The sequence below is a fragment of the Puma concolor genome, chromosome B1 (assembly GCF_028749965.1).
Source record: "Puma concolor isolate L17-30 chromosome B1, mPumCon1.1.hap2, whole genome shotgun sequence".
Classification (NCBI taxonomy): domain Eukaryota; kingdom Metazoa; phylum Chordata; class Mammalia; order Carnivora; family Felidae; genus Puma; species Puma concolor.
The window spans coordinates 168459578-168481487 of record NC_141670.1 but is presented as its reverse complement, the minus strand read 5'-3'; the positions used below and the strand labels follow the sequence as shown (position 1 = coordinate 168481487).

The 21910-nt window shown below is 37.5% G+C and overlaps 1 protein-coding gene across 4 annotated transcripts in view; it reads right to left on the bottom strand.

Moving 5' to 3' along the window:
* GABRA2 (gamma-aminobutyric acid type A receptor subunit alpha2) overlaps positions 1-21910 on the bottom strand; it is a 128917-nt gene that overhangs the window by 104393 nt on the left and 2614 nt on the right. For 3 of the 4 annotated variants that reach the window (XM_086705136.1, XM_086705137.1, XM_025921342.2), the window contains one exon: positions 20385-20500. The exons of the other annotated variant lie outside the window; for it this stretch is intronic. In XM_086705136.1, coding sequence (XP_086561262.1) covers positions 20385-20500 — 116 coding nt within the window. The remainder of the gene's footprint in view (positions 1-20384; positions 20501-21910) is intronic. 4 annotated transcript variants of the gene reach the window in all.

Sequence of the window (21910 nt, the reverse complement as noted above, 5' to 3'; positions counted from 1 at the left end):
CCTAATAAAGCCCCTTATGTTGTCATACCAATTTAATGTTTACGTATATTTATACACAGGAGATACAACATATTTATGGGAGTTTGAATTTCTAAAGAAAATCCAGAAGAAACTACCTTTTACCTGCCAGCTCATGTTTTCCCAGAAACACCTTCTTCTCCTGTTTTGTTCTACACTTCCATAGACATAATCTTGAAAGCCAGAAATTCCTTTTCATTAGGTTCCAATGTGTGGCGAGAAATACCATGTGATTCACAGATTCTGACAAACTTCTAAAGTTTAATTCTGTAACAAACTTTTACTGGAAAGGTATACCATAAAGGAAAAGTTTAATCACAAGTAACCCTAGGGTAACTAGTTAAAGATCATCCAACTTCATGAATTCTCTTTAAAAAATAGCTACTCATGCCCTATTTTTAAAGGATCTCTCATTTAAATTTGTTATTTCCTAAACTGTGAACAAATCTCCATGGGATGACATTTAGCAAAAACCAAAGGGCAACTGGGAAGTTGGCCACCAAGGAACACCTACCTACCTCACGCCAGACACTCTTATGGGAACATTACACACATAATTTCATTTAATCCTTTTAACATTGCTGTGAATGGTAGTTTTTTTTTTTTAAGGTAACTGATTTATTTTGAGAGAGAGATAGAGGGAGAGCACGAGTGGGAGAGGAGCAGAGAGAGAATACCAAGCAGATTGTGTCCGGTCCACGCGGTCAGCGCAAGAGCCGGACCTGGGGCTCCATCTCATGAACTGAAATCATGACCTTAGTTGATCTCAAGATCAGACGTTTAACCGACTGAATCACTAAGCCACCCAATGGTAGGGCACCTATTTTAATACCTATTTTACCCATGAAGAAACTAGGGCTCGGAGAAGGTAACTAATGTGTACAAAAACCACATAAATAGAACATTCTAAAGCCAGAATAGAAATCTAGGTTTATCAGACTCCAAAGCCTGATCTCTTTCCAAAGTACGCTGCACTGCCTCATAAGATTAACATGAGTCAAACAGTGGCAATAGAAAATGCATCTAAGGAAAAGGCTTCTTGCATGTAATAATCCTTCATTCCTTTGGCTTTCATAGACTTACACCTTCTTCCCATGTCATATTCTTTAAATTTAACTTACAATAAGCCAATTAAAGTGGAAATTTGTATGAATGATTGCACTAATTGCACAAATAATCTAAGTACCACTATACTATGTATCAGATAACGTTTGAATTATCTACCTAAACCACATGTTTTTCTCATGTCATCATTAGCTACTCTTGAGCACAGAAACAGGAAAAATTCTGACTCACATCAAGTAAGGGGTAAAAGCAGCAGAGTGAAAATCAAAGATTCTGGCTTTAATTCACCAATGCCCTAAGAGATTTTCTACTAATAAATGTTCTTTCTGTCTCTTCGTATCTAAAGCCAAATCCAAGTCCAGGATGTATGTCAATGTCAAGGCTGACTAAGAAATGTGATAATAAGAACCCCCAAGCAAATAGATGAGTAGTGTTGCAAACCATCCTTCTCTTTCCAGAGGTACTTATCCAGAAGCTAATGGTTACATGATTGTAATAAACAATGACCTCCCGACTTCCAGAGCAGAGATATTCTCATTGCTATTCGGCACCTTTGTTGGATTAGGGAGTTCTTTTTTTTTTAATTTTTTTTTAACATTTATTTATTTTTGAGAGACAGAGCGACAGAGCATGAGTGGGAGATGAGCAGAGAGAGAGGGAGGCACAGAATCTGAAGTAGGCTCCAGGCTCCGAGCTGTCAGCACAGAGCCCAACACAGGGCTTGAACTCACAAACTGTGAGATCATGACCTGGGCCAAAGTTGGATGCTTAATGGACTGAGCCACCCAGGCGCCCCAGGATTTGGGAGTGCTTGATTTCTGATTTATCAACGGCTGTGGAGAAAGATGTATCCATTGGAATGTCCACACTATCTCAACATAATTATGTGACAAAGGGCAAACATTTGGCCTCTGGTTCTCTTTTTCTTACTAGGAAGGTAAGGGTCACCAAATTACCTACCTCGTGGGACTAATAACAAGCATTAAATCACAGGTAAAGTGCTTAGCATATTACCTATTACCCAGAACATGTTAGATATTAGTAGTAATTTATTATGATTAGCAATATTTTATAATATTTAATTAACCTCCACAAGACAATTGAGAAATCTGAACAGACTGCATAATGTTAATAATGGTTGTTGCATAATCTTAACACAAAAAAATGTTTTAGACTTAGGCTACCCAGGTTTTTGAAATACATTTCTGCAGTTTTGTTTCTGTTTCTTTCTTATGGAACTAGTGGCTCTTCCAGAGCTTTGGTTTCAGACTTAGAATGCAGCGCCCCAAGCACTACAGAAAACAGAACCCACGCCATCTTCTGTCCATGACAATCGCTCATATGGTCCCCAATTCAGTAACAGCAAGGGCCACTACATTGGTCTACTTTACTGTATTAAGTACAAGCTCATCCTAATGGTTCTAACTTCATGTGCTACTGAATTCAAAGTTCGGCATAGCCACCGAACCCATTTATCAATCAACATTGTTTCTGAGAAAGATGACTCATTGTAAGGGATGTCAGAAGTCTAAGTCACTAAAATTTAAAGATAAAACTGACTGTTAAATGCCTACAACGTATATGGGAACCCAAAATAAGTAACTGTCCTAAGGATGTGTCTATGTATTTTTATATATATGAGTGTTGGATTCCCATGCATAATCATTGGCAAATAATGAATTCTAGGTACTATGCCAGCCCCTGAGGACCTAGTAATGAACTGGAATGACGTGGCCTCTGCTCCTTGCCCATTTAATTGCACTCTCCCTGGCAATTACTGTCACAGAGGTTTGAGAATTCAGGCTAACACTTCAATGACTAGCTCCTCTTAAACACCTGCAATTCAGGTTATGGTTTTACAGCCCAAGTGGCAAAACTCTTTATTCCTGGGATCTGGCAGGGGCCCTGAAGGCATATCAAGTCAATATGTCAAAAAAGTATTAACAATTAACTAATAAACATACTGTGTATGTTATACACAAAACACAGTTCATAAATTATACATCTTGAAAGAAGATATGACCTGTGCCACCAAATGGTGTATTGTGTGTCACGACTGAAGATAGCTGCGCCCTGAGAAATGGGTACTTCTTGCAAGTTATGGTAAATATGAAGCTGCCAAGGATCTTCGATTCTACTTCTGAGTTGTACTTCCCCTCCTCCTTGAAGTTAAGCATGTCTATATGCCTGCCTTTGAGCAAAGGATCTGAGCAGAGGTGACACAGTGTCACATCTGGGCACAACCTCTAAGTAACAATATGGACCACACGTCCTTTCCCTGACACAGCGTCCAGCAATATTTTAGGTGGCGTAAGTCCAGCAGCCTGAGACCTTAAGTGAAGCTGATGTCTCGGACAGCTCAGGCCCTACAGACCCATCCACCCTCAGTGAACAGCGGTAGGTCCTGAGCAAGGTAAATGGGAGAGGAATAACACCTGATGTTTTAAGCTAAGTGTTGTTAATGACGCCTAAGCCAGTGAATTCAGACTCATACACTTAGGAAACAAAAGGAGGTCTCTGACCCTATAAAACAGAGCTGGCTCAGAAGAGTCGTGCAAAAAAGCCCCTCTTGAAAGTTATTGAGGAAAATGCTGGTAACAGACTGATCCTCCTATACACGTTGACTTCTCACTTTTCATTAAGAGGGCACAAAAAAGTACTATGAGAGAAAAGAAAGAGATACCATCATTTTTTAACAGACACTTGAAGACGCATGATTCAGTCCAGTGAGTCCACACAGACCACTTGCGTCAGAATCAAGAACATTTCATGAAATGCAGATTCCTGGACCCAAGCCAAAGCTGATTAAATCTTTGAGGATTTGCTAAATTGGTATTTAACAAATTCCCCAACTGATTCCTTCATAACCTTTATAAAAAATCCTGGTGTGTGGCCAGAGGCTGTAAACTAATAATGCTCAGGTGCGTTTTGTTTGCGATGCACCAAGATTTTATTTGTTTTGATTTGAATTAGAACTGGTTGGCCTTTAAGTATTAAGAAACTTCTCAAAAAACTGGTATTTCCAGCTTTTGAAAACTAATTAGAATATCCGGCAGCTCTTATCTAAAACACTTACGTAAAACTCAGCCACCTTTGCATAAGACATGCTCCTGCCTCAGTTCTCTCAGTTCTCGGCTCATAATGTCAACTCATTCTTTTATTTGACCTGCCCCAGGGAATAATGGAGTTTGGTCCCTTTATTCTGATTTCTGACTGCTGTGTTTATAGATTGGAAATTGTATTCCGGAAAGTGAGAAAAAGGAAAATCACTGAAGAATGTTGAGCAAAAGAATTCCATAATCAAATTTAACTAAAAAATAAAAAGCTGGAAATATAGAAGATAGACTAGGGCTAGGTTTACACACTCAAGTGTTTGGGGTTGGGGGGACAGCACATGATTTACTGGCCAGGCAGGTGACCTGACTCAGTGACATGGACTAAATGAGATCTCTGGCTAAATGTGAAGGACATACCTCCTCCATTTGCAAAGCTGTTACTTAGTTTCAATTGCTATCATCAATTGAATTTCTATTTCAGTTTCTGTCATCAGGAATTTCAGCCTGGGCTCAGCAGCTCTGCGATTATTAAAAGAGAAGACAGAAATCCACATTTTTATTGGAAATGTCCTGATTTCTAAATGCTTTAAGTTGATTATTTATTTTAAACAAAAAAATAAGCCAATCAATTGGGTTTATATCTATATATTAGGGGACAGCAGAATTGGAGCCGGGAGACTGGAAAGAAGTCAAGAGAATTTGAAAAATTGTTCTCAATGGATTTTTAGCCCTTGTAGATTGACAAATATGGACTCCATGAAGAACTACAGGATGAAAACCAGTTTTAGGTGACAAAATTTCGCATTTCGTTTCTGGAAGTTTAAGAAATTCATACAAAAGGACACAGTTTATCAGTTCCTCATTAATTCATCATCTATGCAACAGGTACTATGATTACTATCTCCCTCCTCGAAGCTTTACATGTGGTACTGGGGCTAGAACAAGAGGCAAGGGGTCACAAATCTTTGCCTGTAGAGATCTTAGATTCTAATAGGTGGGGCACCGAGTTACAAAACAGTACATTCATGTTGTGCCAAATATAGTAATGGATGACTTGTTCCATAGATAATGTGTTGTATGACAGGGTGAGTCATGTAAGTAGTGACATCTACGTTAGAGCCTGAAGAAAGGAAAATGTATGCCCCAAGAGAAGTAACAGCCTGTGTAAAGGTCTACAGACTCAGGAAAGCCAAATGTATTAAAACATAAAAACTGAAACAAGGAGAGTGAATCTAAACCACTTTGTGAAAGGTAGTGATTAGTAGTGAGAAATGAGGACAGAAAGGTGATCAGAGGCCAGAGTCTGGAGAGACTGACTACCCTACGTGCTCTAGACTTGCTCCTGAAAGTGGTGGGTGGACACAGATGGGAGTCCATCTGGACAATGACAAGCAAATCCACGTCAGAAAACAGCGTCAGAACCAGAGAAAAATCTACATATGGGTCAATATTTGAGGATATGGAATTTAATGAGAATGTTCTGAGAAAATCATTAAAGTGCTAATCAGTAGGTGTTGAAAGTAAAGAACCTCGGGGAGCACATTTAAGAAGAGAATAAAGAGAAACCAAAGAATGAGACAGATCCAGAAGGGTAAAGAGACCAAGAGGAAAGAGTTTCAAGAGAGGGCAGATCTATGATACCAAGCAGAGCACAGAAGTCACAGAGGGTGAGCTCTGAAAAGGAGCCGCGGTTCGTATCACTGACACAAAGCGTGCAGAGCAATGTGTAGGAACGTAAACACCAGTATCGGTAAATATAATTTTGTACACTTATTGCTACCTCACTGTGGCAGTCACTTCCTCATCAAACCGTACCCAGCTTTAAGAGAAGCTCTTGATTGAAATTTTCATGCAATGGAACTACCTAGTTTTGTGCAAACTCCTAATTGCTGGCAGTGGGAAAACCCAACAGCCTTTGTACTTTCCTTGGCAGGCCAGACTGGAGCCGTTTAACAGCCTTATTGGGCTTGCTTGTATGCGGGCTCGTACTCTGTTTCTCTACAATAAAGAAAACAATTGGTTTTAGACTTCTGTTCCAAGAACCTTATTTTCTACTCTATTTGCCTTGAAACAAGCCACAAAAGATGAGAGAAATTTCAGATGGCGGGGCCAGTGCTGTTCTCAGCTACAGTCTCTCCCTCTTCATGTTGGGGAAACTGAGACACAGTGATGATGACTGGCTTGCTCAAGGTCATAGAGCTTTTATTTTAGAAAATGGGGCTTTTCATATATACATAGTGGTTTTTATGCTTTTATACACTGCTTTGCCATCACAGCCTCTTCTGATCAAGGCAGAGGCCCTTTCCCTCTCAGTGTCTTTAAAATTAAAATATAAACAGTTATTTAAGAATTTAGGATCCTCCAGGTTTATAGCCTTGTCTCTGTCAGGCACTAGAATACAAACCATGTATAATATTTTTTAAAGGAAATCTCACTTTTTATCTGTCCAAAGAGAAAATTTTGAAGCATCTTAAATAGAACGTACAACAAGGAGAGGGTTCTATTATATTTTTACCCTGGAGATTACACATGTAGTAAAATTTTATTTACCACAATTCTATATTAAGGATTAAATTAGTTCTTTTATAATCAATTATTTACACTACCTTAGTTTACAACCTTCATGTTAATAATATTTTTTCCACAACTAGTGAGTGCGGCAATATCCAACACATTTTAATGAAGCAGAGTTCAAATATCATCATGGCATTACCAGAGATTAGTGTTAATTTTTCAATAAATATAAGGATACGTTCTTACTTATAGACTATGGTAGAATTAAGGTATACTCATAGCTGATAAAGAAACTTCACTTAATATTATGCAGCATATTCACAGAAATCCGTGGTCAATCTAATAATTTACTAGGAATCTTATGAAAGCATATGATAAGGAATAAATCGGTCTATGATTATACTTTTGATAAAAATAAGGTTTATCACCACAACCTTTAGAAACAGAAATTATGAATTTCTAATTGTCAGAGTGAAGCATGAAAATAGTAAGAGTAGTAATAATACTAATAACAACAAGAAAACAACATTTAATGAGCACTTAAAGAATCTCCACCTTGCATTATATTCTTTATGAATGCCCCTAATGTTGTACAACACGGTAGCCATAAATGAGTACCTCCTGGCTACTCAAAGTGCACCCCAGGGACCAGCAGCATTGGTATCATTTAGGAGCTTGTTACAAATGCAGCATCTTGAGCTCCACAGGGACATATGGAATCAAAATCTGCATTTTTAACAATCACTATCCAAGTTATTCATATGCAAATTAAAGTTTTTAAATACTTCAGGAAAATCAACTCATTGGAACTCATGTTTTCCATTTTACAGAGCAGGAAATTGAGGCACAAAGAGATTAATTTTTCTATTAGCATCAGTAGATGTGACAGCCATTGCTAGATACATACTGAATATCCAACGCATCTTTCTAATAAATCTCCAATTTTCCCAGACGCTCTCCTAGCTTGAAATAGCAATGAGATAAATGTGGAAATCAGCTGCAAGACCTGGGAAGCTTTCCTTTTCTAATGAAAGGAACTAACAGAGATAGTGCCATCCCCTCCTTTTATTCCAGCCTTTACCATGGATATGATAGCTGGAGCTGCAGCAGCCATCTTGGGATCACGAGGTGACAGCATAAGGACAGAAGCCAACCCTAAGGAAGAGGAAGTGGTAAAATAAAAACAATCTGGGTTCTTGAGGCTCTTGATGCCATCACTTAAGAACTCAGTCTTCATTTGGAGCCACCTACTTACAGACCTTTGTGAGGAAAAACTGACTGCCACTGAAATCACCATAGATAGAGTTTTCTGTTAGTTTCCGGCAAACACATCCCTAACTGATAAAGGCCATAATAATATTGTTTCACCTATATTTTATTGTTTTATTCCAACACTAGGAAGCAAGGTTTCCTTTATTTCCAACTGGCATTAAATCTGCACCCTAAAAAGCCACTCGGAATTACTATATCCTCCTCTAACGTCTTCAAGCAGAAGCACGTAAAGTGTCATCCATCCTCTCTGACCGGGTGGGGGAAATGATAGAAACGACAGGCCATAAAACAGTTCCCTAAAAGGAAGGGATGTGATGAAGAGACATGTGCTTTCCACTCCACTAGCTTTCATATCCACTCACTTAAACACGCACCTGCCCACTTTGCTTAACCTCCCAGCTGGTCCAAGGCAACAGCAACAGCAGCAGAAATTGCAGCTGCCCTCTGCACCTGGTGGCAATCAGATGTCTGAGAGGAAGATGCCCGTATTAGAAGCTGTCACCAAAAATGACAAGGTCTAGATTGGGTGTGGCAGCAGTCAAAGAGGAGTGACAAAGGCGGGCAACAGCAGTGTAACACACAGAACTGCATCGAAATGTATGCATTTCTGAGTCAGCAGCTGGGTCCCAGGGGACTTGCCATCACCCCCGTATTTCACGGAGAGTAATGTAAATCTTAAATGACCCACCCTGCCTGCTAGAGTTATGAGTCATTCCATCAGCTTGGTGGCAGCCAAAAATACCTCCAAGAGCCCTTCAGATTGTCTGGGAACCTTGAAACAAGGAAAGTTGAAAAGAAGTCGGCTGCACCCACAGTCCCCTCACTCCTTTATCTGCCTGGTCCTCTCCTTTAAGAATTCAGACACTGTTACTCGAATTTATCTGTTTCAAGGATAATGAGTCCATTTTTTTTTATATTTAAACTATTTTAAAGGGTGACATACTCTAATATAAGCACTGCTAATCATATGGTTCTAAATATAGCTTTCTTGTTAGTTATCTTTGATCCTACAATTCTGTTATCCTTATTAAGGCAAAAGCTACTCAAAATGATGAAAGGATAGCTTAGTTTTAATTCTTAGTATCGAGGGACTTGCTGTTCTCCCAGCAATGCCGTAATGATGACTTCTTTTTAAATGGGTCTACATTCACCCCCATTCTTTTATAACATTTTCACCACCTGAAACCAGCCCACTTACTCTCCTAAGAGTGTAAAGTTTCTCTTCTTCTGATATCTGCTGGACGGATTCTTTTGCTGTTCTACAAAGCACGATCATCAGCCTCACATTTTTTGCTTCAATGATTATCTTCTCACATGCCCTAGATAACTAATTAAATCTACCCTCCCATATTCCCCTCTACCCGACCTGAACACCAGCCATGTGATTCCATTTTCTTTTAATTAAGACTTCCTCTCTCTTGGTATCCAAACTTTAATCTTCCTTGTAAACCTAGCTGGCATTTTAGCCCACTCTGTCCTTTCTTGAGAAATTGGAGAGTTTATGTAATCTTGGTAACAAAAATGAATTTTTTCTATGTACCCTAATTTTCTGACTATGGCTGATTTGCTTAATTTCCACTGTAAAGGCTTCTAAAGAATTCATATAATTGAATATATTTGGACTCTCCAACCCAAATATATGAGTAGGAAGTCAGCATCTTGCTTCAAATGCTGAAATCTTCTTATGAGGAATTAGAGGTAAAATGGACTTTTCATCTTTTTCTAAAAGCCCCCCAGTGACACCCTCTTCCTCTTCAAACCACTCCTCCAGTTCAAGTCTGGAGATCTTTTAGGTCCCAGAAAACTTTTTAACATATACCATTCTAAAACCACCTGATTCTTTTACCTTCTTAATGAAAATCAAATGGTTCCCAAATACTTGCTAAAATACCATAGGCATCCCAAAAAACATAATCTAAATATGGGCTTGGGGATGCTATTAAAAGATACTGTATATGTGTGTATATATATGTAAATTTATATATTTTTTTTAATTTACTATTTTATGAGAGAGAGAGTGAGAGAGCATGTGCCAGGAGAGGGACAGAGGGAGACAGACAGAGAACCTTAAGCAGGCTCTACAGTCAGTGCAGAGCCCAACATGGCCTTGAGATCATGACCTAGGCCAAAATCAAGAGTCAGATGCTCAACTGACTGAGCCACCCTGGCGCCCCAACGTTTATAATTTTTATCCTTTCTTCAACCTTCCTTAACCTTGTGACATAACTCTACTCTTCTATTCAGACACAAAATTCAATTGTACTACTCATTATATCATAATCGTGAAATATCCCCCAAATCGATTACAATTTACTAACCACCTCCACAAAATAGTTGAAATAGCAGTTATCTTCTTTTTGACATATATTTTTCCTATGGCTACTATATCAAAAGAAGAACCATACTTTTTCTTTTATTGTGTTTTAAATCAAATTAACAATGCCCTAACTGAACATATCCTTGAAGAATGCTGAAATACTTTTATGCAGAAAGAATGTCACCACACATGTTCCTGGAACAATCTTTGTACTACATTTTGCATTCATTCCCCTAAAAAAGAACTAAGATCCCAAATGTTAATAAAGATACTTTTGAAAATGATGCTTTTATAAGAGTACTATTTTTTTAATTTTATGTGAAAACTTTTTTTTGTTTGTTTTGACATACTTTAAATATTGAAATAAACAAGAAGGAACATAAAAGGATAAAATAAAAACCAACATCACAGCTTAGGTCAAGTTAAGACCTCATATGAACTCATATTTTTCTACATGCTAGTTTTTCATTTTATTAAAAAGGTAAAATGAAAACATACAAAGATATCAAATTACTACTTAATCGAAGTTACTAAAAATTCAATAAACTAGTGGAAATTTGAGAGATCTACATTTTATGGTAAGTGATATCCTTAATTTTACGAGCTTCTATATGAAATACTTTTAGATTTAAACATTAATTGTATTCTTATACATTCCGTTTAAATGATAAGTTCTGTACCTCAAGGGATGAGGGTATTTCAAGTTAAAAACAAGTTTTCAGAATTCTGTGTTGGGTCGGGACCATTAAAAATTCAAAAGAAATAAACTGAATACTCATCACATTACACATCATGTAATTTATTTTTTTATTTCACAGGAAATGTCTAGTTATTATTTAACTCATCTCTAGCTCAAAAGAAATTAAAATAAGGCAGAAAGAAAAGTTTTCTTTACAAAGAGAACTGAGAAGAGACCCCTGGGTGGCTCAGTTGATTAAAAGCATCCGACTTTGGCTCAGCTCATTATCTCATAGTTCGTGGGTTCGAACCCCACATCAGGCTCTGTGCTGACAGCTCAGAGCCTGGAGACTGCTTTGGATACTGTGTCTCCCTCTCTTTCTGCCTCTCCCCCACTTGTACTGTTTCTCTCTCTCTCAAAAATAAATAGACATTAAAAAAAAAAAAAAAAAAAAAGAAAGAGAACTGACAATTGTCCAGAAATTTCAACTGGAATTAACACTTACCTTACTACCTCTGAGAAAGCTTTTCTTAACATAGATACCCTCAACACCTCTGCTACATACGCAGAAAGGCATGCTCTCTGGATGTTATACTCTTCTACAGATAAAATTCTCAGTCTGACAGTAAATATACCCCAAATCACTCTTGCCACTATGAGAAAAGACAATAATGTCCAATAAAGAAAACACAGGGTAGTTATACAGTATTTTTAATTAGGCAGGGAAAGAAGAAACCAATGTCTACAACACTTGAAAGGCAGAAAGCCCCCAAATATGGTGTGAAATGAATTTCCACAAAGTCTAGGTCTTATTCATCAAAATATTTCCAGCATTTCAAATAAAACCCAGAAAATACTTGGCCGTTAGCAAGAAATAGTTGAATGCATGAATCATGTTATAGACATAGAACTTGGCCAACTCCAGTTATAGTACAAGAAAAGTGATTTCTTACATCTCTAAATTTCAATAGCATGTTCTTATAATGAAACATATGTTGTACTATTTCAAGCTATTTCAAGAATCATAGTATATCTACCTTATCTGTCCTCCAAGGGACTTCAACCACCGGAGACCAATACCTCACCCTGTACATCTTTATATTCTGCAGAATGTCTGACACATCATCAGCCTTCAATAGACATGGATTAAGAAACAGAATACTAGAATAATTTAATTTGACTCTTTCCATGTTAACACACTGGAAAGTAATGATTTGCTGACTGGCCAAGCTGTTCACTTGGCCACCTCCACTACCAATATAGATTTCTACAATATGATTGAGCTGTAGCAATCAAAAAATAACACCAAAACAAATGGATCGGTCATGCTTATGGTCCAATTTATCCACTGTGTTAAGGGGGTACAAAGAGAAACACTGATTGCACCTGAGCTTAAATGCTAGTGAGAGGCATGCTTGTGCCTGAAAAAGCAAAAATAACAGTCCCTCAAAATTATGACTGAGAGCAATGCTTTTCCAGCAGTGATGGTTGAGAGAACAAACTGCTATTAACCAAGTACGTTTTAAGTTGAAAACAAAGCCTTAGTTTACGAAAACATGAGCAGTATATTCTCTTGGTCATGTACTTCAGTGATGTCACCATGAGTTTTGCTGGAGAGATGCTGTTTGGGAAGAAAATGCCACCATCTAATCCAACGCATACCTCTGCTGCCGTGTATCCAGTTTGCCTTTCCTATCAAATAAATCACAAGCTGTGTACCTAGTTCAAATAACGGACCAAGAAAGAGTTCTGCAAAACTACCTCAATCTAACCATTTCTGAAGAAGCCTGTCTTGGTAGCATTCTCTGCCGGGGAGTGGACAAGCAGCACAGCGTTAGGGAGGGTGTGCAGAAATGCTAAGATGTTCCTCGGTCTTGCCTCGAAATACTGAGAAGAATACAGAAACCTGTACATAACATTACCATGCTTCCAGTTTAAGATAGCATGCATTGTGGCAAAGCCCATACTATGTCCACACCAGAAGGAGAACACTACAAACAGACCCCAGACAAAATTGAAGGGACTGATTTTGGAAGTCAGACCCGGAGTTTCCAGCCTCCCAATAGCACCCCACTTCAGGCAGCCGAGTACCTTTCTGCTTTTTTGTGTTTCGTGCCTCCGATAACTTTACACAGGAAATGACAATTGATAATGGCCCTCTGCACTTTTAGCAAAAATTCTTTTCCACACTTGTGTGAAATCTCCCCAACTTATTTCTATTTTCTCATTCATGAAATAATCAAATGCACTGTTCCCTGTGACCTTTAGGCAAACTTAAGTGAGTGGAGAAGACAGTAGCTGAGAGCACTGAAAGACTGAAATCTTCTTTTGCCTACAGCTTATTCTGAAGGATATCCTACTCCAGCACTGCAGGGAACCCCAGGAGCCTGAGTTAGAAGGGAAGAGAGATAAGATTCTCAGCTGCCTCAGGCCTCTTTGGGAATGTCGGTCCCAACCACAGCCGCTGAATGAGGAGAATGCCAAACATCACAGCTTTACAGAGAGCAGAGACCCCAGTAATGGCATTTACTCTGTCTCCATCTGAGACAAGAACTTCTTAACAGGCAATCTCTCTTTTCCTGCTCATCTCACAATCCACTTTTCCCCCTCCCCCACTTCCAATTCTACCTAGAGATTGCAGACTATTCTTCGTGCGTTCTTTCAGTCCCAGTGGTTCCACCGCCCGTCACTTCCTAAGACACTGTCAAGCATCAGACATATACTCTGTGGCTGCAAGACCCACTCCAGAGCAATTGCCATCCAAGTACCTAGCACATCCCAGGTTAGATTGATGGACATGCTTTCAGTTTTATGTCCCTAAAATCATCATTAATGTTATATAGCAAAGTTTTACTCTGTAAAATATATCTTTTTCTCCTACAGGCAAATTCATCACCATGAATTGATGATGCCAAATTATTACATGTCATGATAATAAATTATAAAGAGCAATACATATATCATACCTCTTCTGTGAGTGGTTTTGTTTTCAGAGATTCTGTACATATACAAAGGTGTGTCTACAAAAATGAAACTAATCACATAAGAAATATACAACCTCTCCTGTCTTTAAAACTGGGTTATGTGTGGGGCGCCTGGGTGGCGCAGCCGGTTAAGCGACCGACTTCAGCCAGGTCACGATCTCGCGGTCCGTGAGTTCGAGCCCCGCGTCGGGCTCTGGGCTGATGGCTCAGAGCCTGGAGCCTGCTTCCGATTCTGTGTCTCCCTCTCCCTCTGCCCCTCCCTCGTTCATGCTCTGTCTCTCTCTGTCCCAAAAATAAATAAATGTTGAAAAAAAATTAAAAAAAAAAAACAAAAAAAACTGGGTTATGTGTGCCACAAACATCATTTTTTTATGAAGCCATAGCTTTTATAGATTAAGTGAAACAGAGTGATGCCCTGTATCGCATTCTATTATAACAACAGCAGCAATAACACTTACAAGTATTGAGTTGCTACTCTGCTTGCCATATACTGTCCAAAGGATTTAAATGTTAAAAAAAAAGTCTCTAACAAAACGAGAAGTCACATATTTTTACTCCTATTTTACAAATAAAGAAACCAAAGCAAGGAGAGATTGAGTAGCATCCTGAAAGTTTTGTAGTTATTTTACAGTGGCAACAGAATTCAAATCCAAAGGTGTTGGTCTCTAGAGACATTGATCTTAAGCACTACTTTATAAAGTAATACCATGCTGTTTTGAGGACAGAATCCCTCTTAGGTTCTGGGACAGATCAGATCTTTATTTATTAATTTCTCCCACTGAATAGCCTATATTTTATTTTTTATAAATTGGAGAGTAGTAAAATCCATAGAAACATGTTGTCATCCACCTGTCTACAGCCTGAAGTAAATATCCATGAGCAAAGCTGGAAACCGACCCTCAGACCCTAAGCCTACGATCTGACATCATATTTTTCATAGCTTTAAGCATAAAGTTTCTTCAAGGTTTCAGAGTATAAAACAAGAACATGGAAAGAAAAAATCTATCTAGACGACCTCTTCGAAAGAGCTTTGCAAAATGCAGTTAAGCATGGTACTCAATCTAGATTTTCCAGATTGGATCTATAATTTAGATACCAAGCCCTGTCATTTCTAATAGTTGTCACTGTTGAGCATTGTGGATGCTAGCTGTCATAAATGTCCAAGGCCTGTCTACACATTCATTTTTCCAATGACCCCATAAAATTGGTCCAAAACACAAATGCTGCTTTTTATTTAGTTAACAGTTTGAAAGCTTCTTATGGAATATAAAAATATATGTGTTATACTCCAAGTTGTTAGCTCTAATGACTAAAATGAAGAGGAAAAACTGATTCAGTTATTAGTTCTAGCTACTCTAAATGCATGGTCTCAACAGATAAGATATCAAGGCAAACCCATCTCAGGTTTCCAGGCTCACAAAGAAGTAAGCCTACCAAATGTACAAGAACTACCAATATTTCCTTGGCACGTTTTCAAAGAACACTACCTCCTAAGATGTTTTTCTTGAAGAGTTCTCCTCGTACTCCTAGCAACACTAACACTTATCAATTGTATGTCACATTACGCTCTCTTAAGAATTTTAATTTACTTGGGGCGCCTGGGTGGCGCAGTCGGTTAAGCGTCCGACTTCAGCCAGGTCACGATCTCGCGGTCCGTGAGTTCGAGCCCCGCGTCGGGCTCTGGGCTGATGGCTCAGAGCCTGGAGCCTGTTTCCGATTCTGTGTCTCCCTCTCTCTCTGCCCCTCCCCCGTTCATGCTCTGTCTCTCTCTGTCCCAAAAATAAATAAACATTGAAAAAAAAAAAAATTTTTTAAAGAATTTTAATTTACTTGAACCACATCATATTTCTGTGAGATATAAATAGAATAAGTGGATCCTCTCTTGCCATTTCATAGATGAGTAAATTAAGTCACATGTGGGATAAATGAATCACCCCAAATCACACAGTTCAAAGGCAGAATCACAACTAACATAAGTCAGGATTTGAGTTAACTGGGGTTATAATAGCTCTAATTCACCAAGATGTCATCCCAAAATATGCTGATGCTAATAATGGAAGGTCAGTGTGTGAATTAAATGAGAACTCCTCCACCAATTTTAAGGATAAGGTGAGTTCTATAGTTGATTCTTTTCATGGCAGCACAGTAAATAATAATAATAATGATGATGATGATAATAATAATGATAATAAAATACATGAATAAAATTAAAATCCTTCAAGAAATATTTCAGTGCTTACTATATGCCAGGTCCTGTTCTAGATGCTGGGAACAGATGATGCACCAGTGAATAAAGCGACAAAATAGACAAGAATCCCTGACCTCAATGAGCCTACATTCTAGCAAAAGAGACAAAAATAAGCAATTGCCACTAAAGTAATAAAGAAATAAATTATTCTATATATTAAAATAAGGGGAAAAATAAGCTGGTTAAGGGAGATTAGAATTATTAAGAGGTAGCCAGGTTATAGTATTTATTTGTTTGGTCAGGGTAGGCCTCATTGAGGAGGAGAGATCAAAGGATACCCAGGGAAGAGAGAATAGTCAGAGGAAAAGCTCCAAAGAGTATCCTGGTGTGTTCAAAGAACAGAAAGGAAACCAATGTGACTGCAGCAGGATGAGCAAGAAGGTGAGTTGTTGTGAGGTCAAAGAAAGAATAAGGAGACAGATCATCATGCACGGCCTTGGAGACCACCACAAGAAACCCAATTTTTATTCTGAATGAAGTAGAAACGATTGCAGAATTTTGAGCAGTTGAATGGCATGATACAACTTAAATTTTAAAGAAACTCCATTATTAATCATAAAATATCTTAAAATTTTATCACTCAATGTATTTTTAATTTTTTTTCATGTTTATTTATTTTGAGAGAGAGAGAGAGAGAGACAGCACAAGCAGGGAAGAGACAGAGAGAGAGGGAGAGAGACAGAGAGAGAGAGAATCCCAAGCAGGCACCACTCTGTCAGTGCAGAGCCCCATGTGGGGCTCGATCTCATGAACCACCAGATCATGCATGACCTGAGCTGAAATCAAGAGCCAGACACTTAACCGACTGAAGCACCCAGGTGCCTCTTTCATTCACCCAATGGATTGTATGATCTTCATCATATATATGAATCTCAATTTACCTTCCTCCTTTCAGCATAAAAAACCATTATTTCCATTTTCCCAAGGGAAATCCCAAGGCTCAGAATGTCTAAGGAACTTGGCCAGGGTAAAATCTAGTAAGTGGTCAAGCCAAGTGAAAAGAACAATTTTTTTTTAACTCACAGTCCAAAACCGAGTGTGCTTTCCTATATAGCGATTTGTATTAGTTATAAAGGAAAGAAATGATAATTGAAATTAATTATCCAATTTTTCATCAATAGAGATGTTCTGTTTGATATATTAAAATTGAATCAAACCCATATTTTCCTTCTTATTAATTTCTGGGACATAATGACACAAGTAATTTCCTTGGACTTTCTATGTGAAATGACATATGGACAAGCAGGAGAAGAATTTTGGATGTAGAAGTAATCACAATAATGATGTAAATTTACAACAGTACATTTAGAAAGTTTCTGAAAGTCTTTTAGGTACTGTTATTTATTAATTCTCTACCATATGCCAGGCACTGTGCTAACTTCTTAGCATATATCATCGTACTTAATATTCATCAAATGCTGTAAGAACAGTATGAGTAATCACACTCTATAGTGACAGATGTGGACCTAAAGAGGCAAAGTATTGAAAGGTCATTGGACCGCTCAGGACCAGAGCTGGGATTTTACCTAAATCTCCAAAATCTAAAGCTAGGTCTTAACTAAGCCTCGTTACCTTCCTGTAGCATGCTGCCCAACATATTACTCAACATTCCTAATCAAAAGGTCGGCCAAATATGGATAACCCCATTTTACAGATGATGAACTGGTCGTAGAAAAGTTAGTCAAACAATCAACATTTATTTGATGGCCACAATATGCAAATCAATATTTAGTTGCTGAGAGCATAGAGGATTTATGAGACAATGTCTTGCCTCAACGAGCTTACAATCTTGTTAAGGTAACAAGAGGCACACAAAAAGGTAATAAATAATCCAAGATAGCACATAATAAGTTCCAGATGAGATATAGAGCCAACAACTGCTAAAGAAATTCAACAGAGAGAAAATTGAATCTGGGTGTTTCAATTCACTTAAGAAAGATCTTTACAAGAGGACCAGTGTTGAGGTGGTCTTTATAGAAAAAGGGTTTCGATCATCAAAGATGATGAGAAAAACACTTCCAGTGAGAGGAAATAATACGACCAAAGGCCAAGGGAACAGATGTGAATGGATTATCAAGAGAAGATGAACAAATGCATCCGAAGTGCAGGATGAAAGGGAGGCAAAATACAAACGAAGCCAGGAAGTAGAATGTAGAAAACCTTACTTGGCAAACTAGGAATCTAAGGGAGGAGGGACGAACTAGATCTTTGTTGAATTCCTACTATGGGGCACCGGCTTTGTATGTACTTTTTGTTTATAGAATTCTCTCAACAATCCTGTAAGGCAGAAAGGTAGCTGTGTCATGGCCCTTTTAGATGAAAAACAGTTGATCTGGTGCAGAAAACATGGGGGATCAAGAAAAGATGATCAAGAAAAGAGAGGGATATGTGGAAAGCATTGTAAGAATAAAAGAAAACTATCTGAATGGGAGATATTAGCATATGCCCAATATCAGAGAAGGATTGAGGAAGACCCTAGACAAGAAGAGCCGCTTAGTCTATTGCAATAATGCAAATAATACAGTGACAAGGATCTATGCTTCAGTGGTGACAATGGAAGTAAAAAAGAATGTAAGAGATATTACAGAAAAAAATATGAAGAGCTAAGTGGCAATAGCCACGTCCTGAAACAGGTAGTTTCTACTCCCCAACCACACACCCACAAGGTAGATATTTCCCCTAAGAACTCACAGAGACAAAACTCAAGGTCTTGCTCAAATATTGAGATTTTTGACAGCACATAATTTATTTTAAAAAATAAAATCTATGATTTAGGACAAACGTCTGCCTTAGTGTAATCTTCCTCATAAACCACCATCCTGAATTAGGATACCCTTACACTTGGCAATAGTTCATTTTCATATGCTAACATGGAGACTGATTCCTTATATTCATGCTCATTAGATATATTAATTACTAAAGAAGCATTATTTTCCTTTTAGTTTTTTTTTTTTCCTTTTAGAAAACCAAGTGTATAGTAAACAACTGAGTTTGCTCTGAAAAATACAATAGGCCTTATTTCTGAACATTATTCCTCCCTGTACTTCTCCTAAAATGAGAGGTACCTCTCAGGGATTCCAAGAAAAATTAACTGCATTAAATAGTATACTACTTAACAACAAGTTGGGTCTTTCCTGACTTTTTCTGACTCTTGGACAATCCAAACCATACACCGGCAAATATACATAGAATTAACAACAACCTAGATTTTTCAAAGAAAGTATTTACGTAAACACCTAGGCATTAATCAATATGCATCTTTACAAGCAATTTAATATTACAAACTTGTCAGCCTCATAATAAACTAGCTAACTATATGACTATATAAATCTTTGATTAGTACCAATTGTCCGACTAATTTTCCTTTATTTTTAATTAACGGTTAACCTGAACATCCAAATAAGTATAACATACACGTGTGAAATGTGTGTATGTATAATTGAAGAGTAACAATATTTTGAGTCAGAATCCTTTAGAAATTACATACCTACTTTACTTTTACCTAATTTCCTTAGTATCACCTAAGGATAAACAGAAGTTAATTAAAATTTAACATATTTTAAAAAATTAATATATTAGCCAAGCCTAATTTCCTTTATCTTTATGGATTAAAACAGATTTGTTTTTCTCAATTGAAAGTTAATGTTTAAATCTGAAATCAAACTATGCCAGTCCAATAAACTTAGGCCTACAGCCAATGTATACCTGAAATGTCTTTGAGAGTTTCAAGAACGCCAAACCTGTGCTGTACTTTAGAAATACCATAAGCATGGATAAAGAAATATCATCATAGAATCCTAAGTTGTGTATTTGTTAAAATATAACCCTAACATACTTTTTATTATGTGCCTCATTTCTTCATATCTGTACTGCTGTGAAAATAAACGTCTGTAAAATGTGAAGATACTACACGAGCATGTCTGCCCGACAATGTTTCATTTTAATATACTTTAAGTTTTAAAAACTTAGCCATTATATATAAACTAATTTAAAAACCTCATGCAGAAAGTCTAGGCTCTATATGACTTCAGGCATTCTACAAAAATATGTTAAACACATTGTGTGTGTAGAAAAGAAACACAAATAATGTTTATTTCATATACCTTACTTTCTATTATTCAGTTATTTAATACATGCATTCATATATAGAGTGTATTAAAATATGTATATTACTCTTAACTTTTAGAAGCATTATTTTGTAAGAGTTTAAAAAAAGTAAAACTACTTTTACCTCCCAGTCCTGGTCTAAGCCGATTATCGTAACCATCCAGAAGTCTGTCTAGAATTCTTGTAAAGATGGTAATGTTATTTTTAGCTTCATCTTCTTGGATGTTAGCCAGCACCAACCTAAACAGATAATTTTAGAAGCTGATATATATATATATATGTACATATATATATATACATATATATACGTATGTGTGTTGTACCAGTACCAACATGCTCTACTTCCTTGATTTGAATTTTAAGTCTCTCTAAGCTATTGGGGCCACCCATTTTCCTTCTCTGGTCACTTCTATAAATACCAGCATGTCTATGGAGAAGATAAATATGTTGTTGAAAACGGATACTAAATACTAGATTATCAGAAAGATTGACGTCAAACTTATTTCAGGTTTCTGCCACTTAGCACCCAGTGTGGAATATTCATTTTCTAGAATCCGTCCCCTAGAATATATTATGACTGTAGATGGCCACATGCTGACACTGTTAGTCATGTGACTCTGCATTAAGAAAGGTACAATAACAAAACGACTCCTGAAATACTACTGCAGCGATTTGAATATTAATTGGAGAATAAATTGCCTCCTTGGAGGCAGAAAATTTCTCTATCTTCCTCATAAGTGCCTTTCCTTTTTTCTTTATGTCGTTTTTCTCTTTCAAACAGAGATTATTTCCTTACTTTGGGTATACCGCCACCCAATGGCCAAGTGCAATATAGACATCAGGGAAACTCCATTGGCTGTGTTCCAGGCTCCACTGTAGCCAGGTGGTGGAAGTGGGCTCTGAAAGGAGCAGGGGCACATACAGGGGTACAGACAACCCTGGAGGCATACCCCTCCTGACTGGTCTCTGAGGAGAGCACTCAGGGTTACCTAAAGATTAAAAATCTTGCTACTTGTGTGTGTGCGTGTGTGTGTGTGTGTGTGTGTGTGTGTGTGATAAATTTGCAGAGAAAACAAATGGTCTTAAAATATCACCAGAAAAGGGTTCGAAACAGTGATTTTCTCCATTATTTCTCCATCAGAAAGCCAGAGACCTGATTTTGTGACATCCAGCAATTTGGCGCATAAAACAGAATGTCCCTTTTCACTGCCATTTTTTTCCCCTAGAATGATTCAGAGATTTAAATTACTGGCCCCAAAAAAGAATCATTTATATAATAGAATAAAATACTGGCATGAGCATTACTGGTCAAATATAGAACAGAAAACTAGTAGAGGGAAATAATGGTTAAGCACTGAGGACCTTCAGTGATTACTAATTGACCATGGTAGGTTCACTCCTTCAAAATCAAAGACTATATGTGAGAGCTGTCTGATCAAGGTGTACCGTGTAAAGTATCATTGACAGAGTCAATTTGTATTTAAATGATTACACAGCTAGAAACAGTCATAACACATTAAAAAATTGGTAACCAACTTCAAACAAATATTGTCTTGAGAGCACAGAAAATACTGAAACACCGATATACAGGTAAACATTTAAAAATTATGTCAGCAAACGAGTTTATCAAAACTCCAGCATCAAAAGTTT